Here is a 16382-nt window from a genome sequence, read left to right as displayed (position 1 = left end):
GTGACCTTGGACATGTGCTTGACCTCACCGAGCCTCGGGTCCCCACGCGCCGGGTGGGAGTGGGAGCGAGCAGCCCCTTCGTGGTCTGGCCACCAGCCCACCTGTGAGACAGGTGCAGGGGACGCGCTGTGTATGGCAGGCTCGGGATCTGACCCTGGCCTCTGATGAACACGACGCTACCTGGGAGGTCAGGCGGTGACTCCACCTGCAGGGCAGCCGGAAGTGGGGGGGGTGTCGCCAAGGGGATGGGGCCAAGCCTCTGCCTCCTCGGGGCCCTGGGCCTGGCACAGCCCCCACCACACCTCCCCTCCTGTTGTCCAACACAGGGGCCACCTCTCCTTGAAAGCAGGGCCTTCCTCGGAGCGGCCTTGGGAGGACCGGCCGTCACCGGGGCAGCAGTGGGACTCAAGGCTCAGGGCCAGGTGCACCCGTGCAGGAGCCTGGGACCCCCGGTGGCACCTGGTCGTCAGGTCCCGGGAGTCTGCCCTGGCGTGAAGAGCAAAGCGGGGCCCCGGCAGCCACGTGCCGTCCGCCCGGCACACGGGCTGAGAGCCTGGTGCAAACTGCCCAGTGCAGGGCGGGGGGCGTGCAGCCCTCACCAGAGCCCGCAGCCCCGCGGGAGGACTGGGGTCGCCGGCAGGGGCAGGGCCGGGGGCCGGCGGAGAGTCTTCCCCAGGGCGCCCAGCTCAGCCCAGGGCCTGGCTCGAATCTCGGTCAGGTTCTCGCGGCTGGGAGGCGCGGGCAGGTTGCTGGGCGCCTCTGAGCCCCCTTTGCAAATGTAGTGGGCGGTCCCTGGTAAGGCCCCACCCCCAGCCCAGGGCAGGTGGCCTGGGAGCTGTATCCCTGGAGCCAATCTCGGCCTGTTCCTCTCCAGGGCTGTGTCTGGGGTGGATGCTGACCCTGACTTGGTGCACATGGAAGCCCGGGACCTCAGCGGAGGTAAGCGGGGAGGCGGGGCCTGCGCTCCAAGGTTCCCGTTTCCCATCTGGGGATGAGTGGAGGGCAGGAGCCATGCTCCAGGGGACAAGGCCATCAGCAGGGCCATGTGTCCGGCCCTGGGTGCCGAGTGCTCCCAGCCCTGGGGACAGGCAGGCGCCCGGCTGCCCCAGCGCTGCCCAGGGACCCTGCCGTGTGCACGCCATGAGGAAGGCCCTCTCTGCTCCTCGGGGGGGGGGGGGGGAAGCACTGGCTGAACCATGGAAGGTTCTAGAACATCAGAGCTGGGAGGACCCATAGATTGTCCCTTCACTCAGCAAACACTTTCGCTGGGCCAGGGCAGTGCTGACCGTGCTGGGCACACACAGGTGACCACACGGCACCTGGCCTGGCGGGCGGACGGGGTCCTGGCAGTCGCTGACCCCAGGTGCCTGCAGACCCGTGTGCCTGCCCTGCTGGGACTCCCGCAGAGGCCACGCTTGGACCAGCACCTGGCAGGGTGGAGCCCATGTGACTGCGGCCGAGGCACCTCGGTCTCCCAGCCTGTAAATGGGAGGAGCAGTGGTGGGCGGGTGCCGCTGCCTGGCGGAAGGGCCCCCCCCCCCGCCGGCTCAGACCTCACGCTCCTGACCCCGCCTGGACCTGGGGCAGGGGCAGTCACTGTTGCTGCTTTGGTGACCATGAGAGCCAGGCCCAGGTCCACGTCCAAACCCAGACCCGTCCCCCACTGCGCGGAGGGCGTGGGGCTGGGACCCAGCAGGGCTGCTGTCACCCACGATGCTCAGGCCGTGGCCAGGACGAGGGGCGGCCGCGTGCACCCAGCATTTCGCTGACCCAGCCCCGGGGGAGGACCTCAGCCAGCGGCCAGGATATGAGCCCAGGATGGCCCTGCCCCCTACCCACCCTCTGCCCCAGCCCCAGCCTGGAAGTCCCAATGGAAGACACTCCGGCGGGGGTGAGGGGTGGCACTCGGTCCCCCTGCCACTCCCTTCTCCCCCCACCCTCCGGCCGCTTCCCAAGCCCACCTGCACCTGAGGGAGGGAGGGAGGGACAGCGTGTGGGCGGGCCGGGGACCCTGGGGGCGCCGGGCTCAGCAGTCACGATGCCCGCCCCCGCCCCTGCCGCTGGGGGCTGAGCCTGTGCGTCTCATGCTGCCCGGGCGGGCCGGGCCGGTGTCTCCCGCAGGTGCCCGGTACGTCGCCTGTCACATCCACAACTGCTCGGAGCAGGCGCTGGTGGCGCCATCCGCGGCCCCCGTGGACCCCGGCTCCCTGACAGTGCAGGATGATTACATCTTCTTCAAGGTGCGCGGTGCAGATGCGGTGGAGGCGGCTGCGGGAGCCCGGTGGTTCTGGGAGGCTGTGGGGGCGGGGCAGGCTCGGGAGGGGGAGAGCGGCCCCTGGGCTCTGGGTGCTGCTTGCTTGGGAGGCTGCTGGCACTCCCAAGCCCCTCCCTCGTGCAGCCTGGAGGCGGGAGGGCAGCAGAGCTCGGAGGCCCCGTCCCTCTCTGCTGAACGCCACAGCGAGGGGGTGGGGCGCGCGTCCTTGCCACCACGTCTGGCGGAAGTGGGCCCCGGGCATGTCCGCGCATGGCTCCCCAGGGAATGCAAACTTCTACAGGAGCAAGGAGGCTGCTCGGGCCTGCTCCTGTCTGTCTGGACTGTGTCGCATCCTCCAGGAAGCCTGCCCTGCCTCCCCCGGCCCCAGGGCCCGCCAGGACCCCGGCCGGCAGCATTGCAGAGCTGCCTGCTCGGGCCGGGAGAGCTCCGGGTGAAGTGGCCTGGTCTCGGTGCCGTCCCGGTCTGCACGTGCGGCTGAGTGACAGGCGGGCGTGGAGGGGTGGTGACCAGGAGGCCCCCCTGCAGGGCTCCACGGAGGAGACGGCGTCCCCGGCTGCGCACAGCGTGTGTCTCAGTCACGAGCACCTGGCGCGCAGGGACCGAGCCCCTTAAAACTGTGCTTCCCCCTGCCAGGCGACCGCCATGAACCGAACCAAATACTACGTCTCCTACCGGCGCAACGAGTTCGTCCTGATGAAGCTGCCCAAGTACGCGTTGCCCAAGGTAAGAGCTCCCGCACACCTGCTCTGTGGCCGGCTCCCACGTGGCTCCCGCACGCCTGCTGTGTGGCCGGCTCCCACGTGGCTCCCGCACACCTGCTCTGTGGCCAGTTCCCACGTGGATCCCGCACGCCTGCTCTGTGGCCAGCTCCCACGTGGCTCCCGCACACCTGCTCTGTGGCCAGCTCCCACGTGGCTCCCACACATCTGCTCTGTGGCCGGCTCCCACGTGGCTCCCACAACCTGCTCTGTGGCCGGCTCCCACGTGGCTCCCGCACACCTGCTCTGTGGCCAGCTCCCACGTGGCTCCCGCACACCTGCTCTGTGGCCAGCTCCCACGTGGCTCCCACACACCTGCTCTGTGGCCGGCTCCCACGTGGCTCCCGCACGCCTGCTGTGTGGCCGGCTCCCACGTGGCTCCCGCACACCTGCTCTGTGGCTGGCTCCCACGTGGCTCCCGCACACCTGCTCTGTGGCCGGCTCCCACGTGGCTCCCGCACACCTGCTCTGTGGCCGGCCCCCACGTGGCTCCCGTGCTCCTGCTCTGTGGCCAGCTCCCACGTGGCTCCCGCACACCTGCTCTGTGGCCAGCTCCCACGTGGCTCCCGCACACCTGCTCTGTGGCCAGCTCCCACGTGGCTCCCGCACGCCTGCTGTGTGGCCGGCTCCCACGTGGCTCCCGCACGCCTGCTCTGTGGCCGGCTCCCACGTGGCTCCCGCACGCCTGCTCTGTGGCCGGCTCCCACGTGGCTCCCGTGCTCCTGCTCTGTGGCCGGCTCCCACGTGGCTCCCACAACCTGCTCTGTGGCTGGCTCCCACGTGGCTCCCACACGCCTGCTGTGTGGCTGGCTCCCACGTGGCTCCCACAACCTGCTCTGTGGCCGCCTCCCACGTGGCTCCCGTGTGCCTCCTCTTTGGCCAGACCCCCTGTGGCTCCCATGTACCTGCTCTGTGGAGGTCCCCTGTGGGCCTGGTGCATCCCAGTCGCCTGTCAGACGCCCCGCTTGGTCTGTGCCTCGGTCCCCAACCACTCCCCCTCTGCATGACATCACAGAGCAGAGGGGCTCAGCGGGGCCTCCCTCCCCACCACCCCAGCCCAGGGGCCCGTGAGACTCAGAGCTGAACTGTGGGCCGAGGGGCCCAGGCCGCCCCCAGGGGACCTTGTGCCACGCGAGCTCAACTGGGCGGGTGGGTGGGGGGACACCGCTCCTCGCTCATAGAGCCTGGCTCTTGCCTGGCCTCAGATGCGGGGCTGCTTCTGCCCTGTCTCACCCCACAAACGGTGGGCATGCAGGGAGATGGGGAGTACCACAGCCCTGGGGGGGGTCCCAGGAGGAGCGCCTGGCAGTCCCACTGGACAGAGGCTTCAACCCCGGGGCCGGGAGACGCCCGGGGAACCCAAGGGGCACTTGGGGAGATGCCCCTGCCGTGCGCAGAGCAGGAGCCGTGGCAGAGCGGCGACGAGGGGCAGGAGTGGGGGCTCGGGAAAGGCGGAGAGGGGTGGGAGCGAGAGAGTGGGAGTGGAGGCGTCGACGGAGGGCGGGCAGAGAACCGGAGACCGGGCATCCTGGTGCCCGAGGCTGAGGGGCAGGGGAAGAGACACTGGTGAGAGCCCAGCCCAGGGAGCCCCCGCCACCAGCGGGGGGCCACCAGGAACTGGGGTGACGCCGGTGGGGAGAGGAGGGGTGGAAGAGGAAGTGGAAGGGGAGGAGGAAGAGGAGGAGGAAGGGGCAGGAGGGGTTTGAGAGAGTGATGACCCCGAGCTTCCCCAGACTGGTGGGGGTGCGTGGCAGGACCGCAGCTGTCTGCTGCACCCCGGGGATGGCTCCACATACACACATGCACACACATGCACACCCATCCACCCACATAAGCATGCACCATGCACACCATGCATGCACACGTGCACACGCATGCACACACATGCACACCATGCATGTGCATTTATGCGTACACCCATACACCCCTGAGCAGGCAGGGTGACCACGCCATGCCGCTCCAGGGACTGAACAAGGCGTCCCCGGCGGGCGAGGCTCCGCCACACCCAGGGTAGCACAGGGTGGTGCTCCCCCATACAGCCAGAACACCCCGTGACACGCAGGGAAACCCCGACATGGGTGCCCGAGGGTTGAGGTCAGGCCCTCGGGACAGTGCTGCAGGTCCTGGGTCAGCTTCTGAGGGGCCCAGACCCTCACCCTGGCTGGCCCGGTCATCGCTGGCCCAGCGCCAGCCACGCCTCGGGGGCTAAGCAGCGGCGCCTCCAGGGAGGCCACGGGGCCTGGCCCCTGGGCGAGGCCCCCATCGCCGGGCAGCAGGACCAGCACCGAGGTGCGGGGCGGGAGGGGACGAGGCTGCTCCGGCCCCCTCGGCTGCGGCTGACCCCCTGCCCGCCCCCAGGACCTGCAGGTGATCAGCACGGACGGGAACCAGGTGTTCGTGGCGGTGCAGGAGTGGCACCAGACAGACACCTACAACCTGTACCAGTCGGACCCCCGCGGCGTGCGCTACGCGCTGGTGCTGGAGGACGTGCGCAGCTCGCGCCAGGCCGAGGACAGCGTGCTCATCGACGTCCTGGAGGTGGGTGCTCCCCGGCCCCGCCCATGGGGCCTCCGGGCAGGGCCGTCCCCGGAGCTTCGATGCCGAGGGCCCCTGTCCCCCCGGGCGCCCCCTCCTCTGCTGCCTGCCCCTCCCCGAGCCTGCGTGCCCTGAGCGTGCCGAGGCCCCGACCACGCAGCCTCGCTGGGTCCTGGGGCGGCAGAGGCTCCCGAGCGGAGGTGGCCCGGCTCCATGCCTCCCCCAGCAGCCGGAGCCATTCCCTGCCCCCAAGAGTCACCGTGTGACTGAGGAGGGGACTGGGCAGGTCCCAGCCCGGTCCGGCAGGCGCAGTCACTGTGGGTGGTGGGCAGAGTGCGAGGGGGGGCTGGGAGCGGCTCCGGGCCACACTGCATGTCCCTGACGTGTGTCCCACAGGCCACGCTCTGGGTCCCATGTGTCCCATGAGCCACGCTCTGGGTCCCGCCCTGGGGACACACGGAGCAGGAACCTGGGGGCTCCCGGCAGCACCTGGGTGCACAGGGCGTGGGTGGAGGGCTGGCCAGGGCAGGGCAGGGAGTGCCCGGTCTCCGACTGGGGGCCCAGAACCGAGAGCGGGACAGTCACACTCGGCCCCCAGCAGCCCCGGGACAAACAGCGGGGAGTGGGCGGCGACCTGGGGGCCACCTCGTTCAGAGCCGGTGTCGGGCAGACCCCCCGGAGACTCGGGGTTCCAAGACTGTGGACGCCCCAGCAGCAGGCCCGGGAACCAGCGTCCTGCCCGCACTCGGGCTCTGGGGGGGGGCAGCTGCCCCTGCCCAGCCGTGCCCCTGGTGTCCCCTCCCCCCTGCCTCGTGTGAGCTGAGGACCCCCTGCCCGTGGGCTCAAGTGGGGCTCTGAGCCCAAGGCTGTCACCGTCCATGGCGGGAACGCGGCAGCCGGCGCCTGCGAGCTGAGCCCCAGCGGTGCTCGGTCAGTGCCTGCATCGCCCCAGCCTCGGGCTCGTCACCTGGAAATGGCTGTCCCACACTCACTGCACACACGTGCCTCGGGACACACTCACACACGTGTACACACACTGCACACACGTGCCTCAGGACACACACACGTGTACACACACTGCACACACGTGCCTCGGGACACACACGTGTCCACACACACTGCGCACACATGCCTTGGGACACACGTGTCCACACACACTGCACACACATGCCTCGGGACAGCACTCACACACATGTCCACACACTGCACACACGTGCCTCAGGACACACACACGTGTCCACACACACTGCACACACGTGCCTCGGGACACACATGTGTCCACACACACTGCACACACGTGCCTCGGGACACACACACATGTACACACACACACTGCACACACTGCACACACGTGCCTCGGGACACACACATGTGTCCACACACACTGCACACACATGCCTTGGGACACACGTGTCCACACACACTGCACACACATGCCTCGGGACAGCACTCACACACATGTCCACACACTGCACACACGTGCCTCGGGACACACACACGTGTCCACACACACTGCACCCATGTGCCTCGGGACACACACACGTGTCCACACACACTGCACACACATGCCTTGGGACACACGTGTCCACACACACTGCACACACATGCCTTGGGACACACGTGTCCACACACACTACACACACATGCCTCAGGACACACTCACACACATGTCCACACACACTGCACACACATGCCTCAGGACACACACACATGTCCACACCCACTGCACACATGTGCCCCTTCACATGCACTCACCCGCGTGTCCACACATGCACAGTGCACACACACATGCCTCATCACACTGACACGTGTCCGCACACACTGCACACACGTGCCCCTTCACACACACGTGTGCACACCCTGGTCACACGTGCCTCTTCACGTGCCCCCACCTGTTTGCACACGTGTTCTCACACATGCACGCACTTCCACGCCCCTCTCGCCTCTCCCAGTCTCCTGCAGACCCAGCAGAGCCTGGGGGAGCACAGGCCGCCCTGGCGTGGAGCCCGGAGTCCTGCCACACCCGGCGTGGTGGCGCCGTTCCTCGCCAGGAAAGCGGGCTCTGGCTCGGGCCCTGCTCCCGGCGCGAGGTCGGGACGTTCGAGCGCCGAGATCTGCACGCCTTGTGTTCGTGCTGAGTGAAGGCTGTGATGGGACCAGACCTTCAGGGACCTGGGGGCGGGCACTACTGCGTGCCCGGGCCACCCGGGTCCCCGCACCCCCCAGGGCCGGCGTGCTGGTCCGGGACCGGCTGTCTGGAGGGCAGAGCGGAGGCGCCGCAGAGCTCGGAGTCGGTGGAGGTGGGGTGACCGGCACCTCGGCCCCCAGGGCTCTGCTCCCCGCTGGCGCCGGGGCCCTGCCTGCGGCCTGGGAGCGGGCGGAGCTGCCAGTCAGCTAGGGCAGGGCGGGGGCGGGGAGCCGCGCGTGCTGGGCTCCCCGGGGTCCTGATCCTCCTGTCCCGCCCAGGTCAGAGGGGTGAAAGGGGTCTTCCTGGCGAACCAGAACGTCGGCGGGAAGGTGACGACCCTCATCACCTACAACAAGGGCCGCGACTGGCACCTCCTGCGCCCGCCCAGCACCGACATGAACGGGCGGCCGACCCACTGCGAGCCCGTGAGTGCCCGCCTGGGGCGCCCGTCACAGGAGGACCCTCTGGCTGCGGTGGGGAGGGGTCCCAGAGGGAAGTGGGCCTCGGCTTCCCCCACAAACATGCGGCGCGACAGTCTGTCCCCAGCTGCGTGCGTCACCTGTGCCCCCGAGCTGTGGGGGGCCCAGCCAGGAGACTGCCAGGCAGGGTGTGCCCTGTGCCTCTCACTTCCTCCTGGGAGCAGCCCCGACAGGCTCCCACGGAGACAGCCGAGGCACGAGAAGACGACTAGGGAGTGCACCTGCTGAGTCCTGGTGGACATGCGGCCCAGCCCTGCCCCACTGCGGCCCAGCCCTGCCCCCTGCAGCCAGCCCCGCCCCCCACATGGCCCCGCCCCACCCCCAAGGCCCGCCCCACCCCAACACGGCCCCAGCTGGGCTGGAGCTGTCCTCGTCCTTCCCCATCCGCCCACCTGCTCCCCCCATGCACCCCTGCAGACCCTGCTTCTCCCCAGAAAAGCCACAGGGGAGCGTCTGACCTCTGGCTGAGGGGGCTTTAATCAATATTTATTTACTTAATTACGCATTCATCTAAAAGGCACACGCGAGAAAGCGAGTGAGCTTCCACCTCTGGTTCTCTCCCGTCGGCCACAGCAGCCCTGGCTGGGTCACACGGAGGCCAGGAGCCCCGAACTCATCCCAGCCTCCTGTGTGGACGGCAGGGACCGGGTGCCTGGCCGTCAGTCAAGGCCTTCCCAGGCCCGATTAGCTGGAAGATGGCAGCCACGCAGGTGTCGCCCTGCCGTAGCACCGGCCCCTCAGGCCAGCTTCTGCTAAGGACGCGGCCTCCTTCTCTGCCCTCGCAGCCCGACTGCCACCTGCACCTGCACCTGCGCTGGGCGGACAACCCCTACGTGTCGGGCACTGTGCACACCAAGGACACGGCCCCGGGCCTCATCATGGGCGCAGGTAGGTGCTGCCGTGAGCATGCAGGTGGCCTCTGTGTGTGCTGCTTGGTGGGTGGATGGATGGATGGACGGGTGGACAGACGGATAGGTGGTGGGTAGATGGATGGATGATGATAGATGGACGGACAGATGGGTGATGCATGAATGGATGGATAGGTGGGCAGGTGGGTGGATGGACAGATGGGTGAGATATGGGTGGGGGGACGGATAGCCAGGTGGGCAGGCGGGTGGTGGATGAATGGATAGACAGATGGACAGGTGGACAGGCAGATGGGTGGATGGATGGATGAACGATAGATGGATGGACAGATGGGTAATGTGTCAACAGATGGATAGGTGGTGGGTAGATGGGTGGGTGGATGAATGGATGATGGATGGACGAGTGGACAGGTGGATGGATGGATGGACAATAGATAGATGGACAGATAGTGGATGGATGGGTGGATAGGTGGACAGATGGACGAGGTGTGGGTGGGTGGACGGATGGCCAGGCGGGCCGATGGTGGCTGGACCCGGGGTGGGAGGTGGGTGCACAGACGGATGGCTGGGTGTGGGCGGGTGGGCGGCTGGAGGGAGGCGGTGGTGGCGGACTTCAGAACTGACGCGGGCTCGCGCTCGCTCTGCTCGGAGGGCACCTGTTGACGGTTCATCCGAGGCCAGCCGGCTCCTTTGGGATTTTCTCACAATTTCTAAACCTGACTCCACGTAAAGTACTTCTGCAAGTGTCGCGCAGATAAGGGCCCCTGTGGCAAGTGACTGACAGGGCCCTCAGGGCAGGGGCCCCTGGGGAGCCACACGAGGGTCATCCTCCCGGTCCCCCAACCCCAGGTCTCTGCCAGGTAACCGTGCAGGGCGCCTTGCAGTGCTGCTCCGGGAGGCCAGCGCCCCCTGGTGGCCGCGGCGGTTCCCTGGCACTTGGCGGTCGGGGAGCTCCGACCTGGGCTGGTGCTCCCTGGGCTCAGCTTCCTCACCTGTGAGAGGAGGATCCCCCGGTGACGGCCACGCCATCGGCCTGAGACCCTTGGGCGGCCTTCGGGCCATGACCGACCCAGCCAGCCCCAGCCCGGGCACAAGGGCCTGGAAATGGTGGCAGTGCCCCCGGATGTCGGCTTTGGCGTCCACCCAGCGTCCACTCAGCAAAGCCTTCAGTGGGCACCTGCAGTGCCCCCACACCGCCTGCCCGGGGCCTCTACACAGGCGGCCTGTGTGTCCCGCCCCCGGCCCTGGCCATGCCGCCACACCCTTGTCCCTGAGCCATGCCCCCACCACCGCTGCCTGGGGCCCCCACCTGAGCATGGCTCTCAGGCCCAGCCGCGCCTTCTCAGCACCCTGGGCCTGGGACCTGTCTGTGGGGACCTCCTGGGCGAGAGCCACCAGGAAGTGGCCGCCCCTCAGAGCGATGTGCTCCTTGTCTTCTGGGCCAGGGAACCTGGGCTCGCAGCTGGTGGAGTATAAGGAGGAGATGTACATCACGTCGGACTGCGGGCGCACCTGGCGGCAGGTAGGGCGGGGGAGGGCCTGGGCTGCCCGCTCCCCCCTCCCCGACTCCCAGGAGAGGCGTCCGTTCTGCCGGCCCCTCCTGTCCCAGAGGCCTTTGGGTGAGGGGCCGATGAGGGGCTGCGGCCGGCTCCTCCGGTGGCAGGTGCACCTGGGAGAGGCTGGGCCGGGCCGTTTGCTCGGTGGCTGCTGATGGGAATGCCACGTGCCAGAGACACTTCTGGGCAGACGCGTCCCGCTGATGCCCGAGAAAGGTCAACGCCGGGACCGAGGGCGGGGCGGTCCCCCGAAGCCGTGACGCCCAGGGTTCTGGCAGGGGTGGCTGCTGGGCGTGGGGATAGGGCTGGGGGGGGGGGTGCCTGGGGCATGCGTGGTGCAGCAGCGTGGCAGGAGGTGAAGGGAGGGGCGGTCCCCCACCAGCGCTCTGAGCGCCACCGCCGGCCTCGGCAGGGGTCTGGGCTGCCGTCGCAGGCACCTGTGCTCTGCTGGGGCTCCAGGCTCCTGGCCCTGGCTGGCACCCCGCCTCTGCCCCGGCTCTTTCTGGGCGTGGGCAGGGAGGCCCCCGTGGACGCGGGTCCTCCGCCTTCGCAGAGCCACCCGAGAGGCTCCCCTAACAGAGTGGGCTTCCTGCTTCGGGTCGGCGCCTGCACGCCTGAGCACCGGCCCCAGCGGCTCCCCCGCCGATGCGCTAATCCCACCCTGCCGCGTGCACCTGCCGCGCGGGCGAGGCCCTGACATTTGTTAATGACATGCAAATGACATGCGGGGAACGGGAAGTTTGAAAAGGGCAGTGGAGGCTACCGGAGGGGGATCTTTCTATTCTGCTACGCCGCGAGGTCACCCCCCAACCCCCCGCCAGACCACAGGCGGCGACACGGGCGAGCTCCCCACCCAGCAGGACACCCGAGGCAGCCCGGCCGGCGCTCTGGCCAAGCCGGCTGCTCAGGGGTCAGATCCGCACGGGGCTCCCTGGACCCGGCCTGGGACATGCCCGTGCCCTTGGGAAGTGGCAGCGGCTCGGGGTGGGGTTCTGGGGAGGCGGAGGAGGGCGTCCTGGGTCTCGCTAGGGGAGGCGCTGGGCCTGGGCGGGGGGCGGGGAGCCAGGCCACGGCGGGGGGCGGGGGGGCATCCCAGCGTGTCTGGCTTGCGCAGAGCTGAGCGGCCTCTGTGAGCGGAACCCCGGAGTCTGTAATCAGCGCAGCCTTGGGAACCCAGTGCCCGGGGCCCTACAACCCGGCCAGGAAGTGCTGAGGGACCCCAGGCTGGGGCTCAGCACCGGGACGCAGGGAAGGGGGAGTGGGGCCGGGGCTGCCCGACTGCCCCCCCCCCCCGCCGGGGAGCGTGGAAAACCCCAGAGCCGCCACCACCAGGGCCCGGCCGAGGGGAGCAGCGCTGCTTTCGGGGTCCCTGAGGGAGCTGCCTGCAGAGGGGGGTGGCTTGGGGGGTCCCAGCCCCATTGGTCTGGTGTCTGACGGGGGTCACAGGGCCAGCCAGGAAGCAGACAGACAGGCCCCGGGTCCTCGTGCAGGGGCCCCCCCAGACACCACAATGGGGTCATCTCCACCCTTGACCCTGAACCACCAGTGTCAACGCTGGGGACCCCGCCTTGCGCACACGCGGCTTTGCCAGGCACCCACGCCAGTATCCAAGCCACGGCAGCCCCCACCGTCCCGGGGGCGGGCACTGCCAGCGTCCTGTCCATCCTGAGACAGCTGGCTGCAGGGGCCAGAGTCCACGCGGCCCCACACTGAGTGTCCACGCGGCCCCGGCCACGCCCCACTCAGCTCGGCCAGCTCCATCCTGGGGGAAGCCGGCTGCAGAGCCATCAGGCTCCGAGAAACCCACTGCCTGGTGTCTGCAGCCCCACCCCCGACCCAGCAGGCGGCAGAGTCGGCTCCCACGGGAGCTGGACACGGGGCAAGGGAGGACGCGTGAGGCCCGGGGACGCAGGACTGGCCGTGGCGTTCTCGGGGCAGCCTCGCTTCCCTGGCCACCAGGGGTCCTGCCAACACATTCTCGGTGGAGGGGTCCAGCTTCTGGAACATTCTCGAGACAGGGGCCCATCGCTCTGTGGGCCAGCCCTCCCCGGAGGGGCTCTGGGCCACAGCTGCTCACTCCCCCCCCCCCTGCACAAGGGCTTCCTGGGGCTGTCCCGTGAGCAGTGGGCAACGCCAGTGAGGCTGACCACGAGCAGGACATGTCGGGAAGAGCTTGGCAGGCAGGAGGCAGCATGTGCAAAGGCCCTGAGGCAGGCTCCGGGAGAGGAGACCAGAGCCGCTGGGAGGATTGCGCGGAGGGCGGGCAGGGCCCCTCCTGCAGAGCCCTGAAGGCCGCGGAGAGACTGGCGCTGGATTCCAGGGACACGGGGGACACTGGGAGTTCTGGTGGGGTGCAGGGCGGGGGTGCTGGGGCTCGGCCTGGGGGCTCCCCAGCTCTGCTGCTGTCCCCGTTCCTAAGATGCGGGGGTCTCGGCCAGGCGTCTGCGCTCTCCGGCGGTTTCTGGCCTGACCTCTGTCCTGACCATGGGGGTCCGTGGTCCGGGTGTCCAGGCTGCTGGCACGGTGCCGCATCCACCCCCCACCCCGAGTCCCACACACTCTGTGTGCGTGAGAAAGACCGGCCTAGGGGCACGCGGACCCGAGAGCGGCCGTGCCCTCGGGGGCCTGGCTGCTGCCCACAACCCCAGCCAGGCCGTTGAGAGCGCTGCTCCAGACTGGCGCCCCCAACCCCGCTCAGGCCCCGCCGGGCACCCCCAACCCCACTCAGGGCCCTGCCAGTGTCCACAGCCCGGCCCGGCCCCACCCCCACCAGGCCCCGCCCCACCCAGGGGCCCCCCACCCTCAGGCCCTGCCCCCCACTCAGGCCCCACCCTGCCCCTCAGGCCCTGCTCCCATCCCTCAGGCCTCCGCCTCCACCCCTCAGGCCCCGCCCACCCATCAGGCCCCGCCCCACTCAGGCCCCGCCCCACTCAGGCCCCGCCCCCTCTCCTGCAGGCCTTCGAGGAGGAGCACCACGTCTTGTACCTGGACCATGGGGGCGTGATCGTGGCCGTGAAGGACACCTCCATCCCCCTGAAGATCCTCAAGTACGGGCCTGGGCGCCAGTGCCCCCGCGAGGGCCCCCAGAACGGTCTCCCCACGGGGCCAGGGCAGGGAGAGACCCTGGCACAGCTCCCACACCTCCCCGGGTGGCAGAGATGGGCAGAGCGTGGTGGGGGCGAGGCAGAGGGAGGCCTGGAGGGCTCCCTGGGGGAGGTGACTTTTACTCAGAACAGGAATCCGTTAACTGCGGTGGCCTGTGCAGGTGTGAGCTCAGCACCCAGAGGGCACGGCTGGGCCAGCGGCCGAGGGGCCAGTGTCACTGTACCCCTGGGCAGGCTCGGCCTCGGGTGAGGGCTTCCAGGGCCCGGTGAGCCTGCAACCAGGGTGCCCGGGTAACGGAGCCGGGGCTGTCGGCTGTGGCTTTGCTAAGTCCTGCCACACCCCGCAGGGTGGGGCTGACGCCTGGCCGGCCCCAGAGGTGGCCTGGGCGGGACAGGGGCACTGCCCGGGGTCACGGCCGCCCCCCCCCACCCCGGCAGGTTCAGCGTGGACGAGGGCGTCACCTGGAGCACACACAACTTCACCAGCACCTCGGTGTTCGTGGACGGGCTGCTGAGCGAGCCGGGGGACGAGACGCTGGTGATGACGTGAGTGCCCGGCGCTGGGCCCTGGGCGGTGGCAGCAGGGCCGAGCCGCTCCCCCAGGCCCGGGTGCTCCCACCAGGAGGGCCAGGCCCCCCGTGCCCCGCCCACTGCAGGGGTGGGGTGGGGTCTGCAGAGTGGGAGGTGTGCTGGAGGGGGGGCTAGCCCTCCGTAGGAGGTTCCTTGGTGGGCACCAGGGCGGGGCCCTGGCTGGGACGTCAGCTGGGACCCCGGTGGTAGCGCTGGGGCTCGGGGGAGGGGCCGAGGGAGGTGGGCCGGGCCTGGGTCCGCCACTGCCCTCTGTGTGGACCTGGTGGAGTCTGGGAGCAGTGGGCAGTGCCCGTCCTGCCCAGAGTCGGGGCCCCAGCAAGGAGCAGGTGACTCGGGGGTGTCCAGGCCCCCGCCGGCGCATCCTCGGCCCAGAGGCGGCCTGAGGCAGGATGGACGGCGGGCGCCCTGGTGGGCTCTGAGCCCCCTCCTGGCTCTCCTCAGCCCCGCCCACGGCCCCGGGCTAATGGCTGACTTCCTGGCTGGGGCGCTCGGCCCACCCTGCCCCAGAGGGGGCTTTTCCTGGGGCTCCCCGGCCTCTGCTGCCTGCTGGGGAGCCCTGGTGCCTCCTGCCCAGGCTCCTGCTCCCCTGGGGCTGTGGGTGGGGCTGGCCCGGGGGCCCGAGGGAGGTGACATTGGCAGCACAGCAGGACCACCGGCTGGAAGGGGCGTCCACACGTGGGCAGAGGTGTGAGGCTGCAGGCGTGTGGACGAGGCGCCCGCTGCACCCTGCGGCCCATGGGAGGGGGAAGGGGAGGGGGAGGCGGCGGGGGGAGGGGGGCCAGAGGGGGCCCCGGCAGCCCGCAGAGCCCGGGCTTCTGTTTGTGAAATGGGTGAGGGCGTCTGGGGAGTGGATGTCACACACGTGTGTTGCGTGTGTCCACGTGTGTGCAGGAAGGTGTGTGTGAGAGTGTATGTGCATGCTGGCATGTGTCTGTGTGTGTGTTGTGTGTGCATGCGTGCATGTGTGTACGCGTGTGCATGCATGTGAAAGTGCAGGCGTGTGTGCATGTGTGTGCATGTGTGTGCACATGTGCAGGTGTGTGTGCATTGCTGTGTGCAAGTATGTGCAGGCGTGTGTGTATGTGTGTACAGACATGTGTTTTCATGTGTTGTGTGCATGTGTGTACACATGCACATGTGTGTGCACGGGAATGTGTGCCTGTGCGTGCACAGGGGCGGGGGGACTGGGGGGAGGAAGCTGGGCTCAGGGCGGGCGCTCAGCGCGTGACTGCCCGCCAGGGGAGGAGGGACAGCGCGGGGAGCTGTGTGGCCCTGGCCTTGCTTTTCCCTCCTGTGAAATGGGCTGGACCCGGGACTCGGCTCTCAGGCTGTGTGTGAGCTTCCAGCACACGGGGGCCCCGAGGGCTCTGCCGCCCCCACCCGCTGAGGCCGCGGGCACCGGCAGGGACAGTGCAGCTCTGCAGGCCGCGGTCCCTCACCGTCCTCCGTGGCTGGCCCTGTCCAGGTGGGACGATGGGCCTGTGGCTCAGCTGTGGAAAGCCGTGGCCATGGTCATCTGACCACGGGTCACTCCGGGCGCAGCGGGAGGACCGGCACAGGGCCCAGGCTCAGGACCCCGCCGAGGGCCTGCTTCCCCGTCCAGCAAGGGGCTGAGGTGTGTGGGGCCGACAGGGTGACAGCAGCAAGCACAGACCACCGTGGCAGCGTGGCCACGCCTGCCAGGGGCTCCAGCACCCCGCCGCTCGGTGCACGGAGCCCCGAGGGAAGGCGGCTTGCAGGGCGGGGCCAGCGCCAGGCTGAGGTGGCCTCCTGTCCGGCCCCTGCTTGGTCCCCAGGGTCTTCGGCCACATCAGCTTCCGCTCCGACTGGGAGCTGGTCAAGGTGGACTTCCGGCCCTCCTTCCCCCGGCCGTGCAGCGAGAGCGACTACAGCGCCTGGGAGCTCAGCAGCCTGCAGGTGGGGGCCGGGGCGCGGCTGCACCTGCCAGCAACCCCTCCTCCAGGAAGCCTGCCAGACCCACAGCCGGCTGTGCATGCCAGGGCCTCCTGCGGGGCCCTCTGGAGCCGCCC

General features: G+C 69.4%; 1 protein-coding gene across 3 annotated transcripts in view; it reads left to right on the top strand.

The window, feature by feature from the left end:
- Window positions 1-16382, top strand: part of SORCS2 (sortilin related VPS10 domain containing receptor 2) — a 218855-nt gene that overhangs the window by 188246 nt on the left and 14227 nt on the right. For all 3 annotated transcript variants that reach the window (XM_070069545.2, XM_070069546.2, XM_089325237.1), the window contains exons 6-15: window positions 875-939; window positions 2122-2240; window positions 2909-2998; window positions 5392-5571; window positions 8035-8181; window positions 9021-9123; window positions 10547-10623; window positions 13613-13704; window positions 14200-14307; window positions 16149-16269. In XM_070069545.2, the coding sequence (XP_069925646.2) occupies window positions 875-939; window positions 2122-2240; window positions 2909-2998; window positions 5392-5571; window positions 8035-8181; window positions 9021-9123; window positions 10547-10623; window positions 13613-13704; window positions 14200-14307; window positions 16149-16269 (1102 nt within the window). The remainder of the gene's footprint in view (window positions 1-874; window positions 940-2121; window positions 2241-2908; window positions 2999-5391; window positions 5572-8034; window positions 8182-9020; window positions 9124-10546; window positions 10624-13612; window positions 13705-14199; window positions 14308-16148; window positions 16270-16382) is intronic.

The sequence above is a fragment of the Oryctolagus cuniculus genome, chromosome 2, assembly GCF_051225735.1.
Source record: "Oryctolagus cuniculus isolate XC-2025 breed Fujian yellow rabbit chromosome 2, ASM5122573v1, whole genome shotgun sequence".
In the NCBI taxonomy this organism is placed as follows: domain Eukaryota; kingdom Metazoa; phylum Chordata; class Mammalia; order Lagomorpha; family Leporidae; genus Oryctolagus; species Oryctolagus cuniculus.
This window is presented reverse-complemented; position numbering and strand designations above follow the sequence as displayed.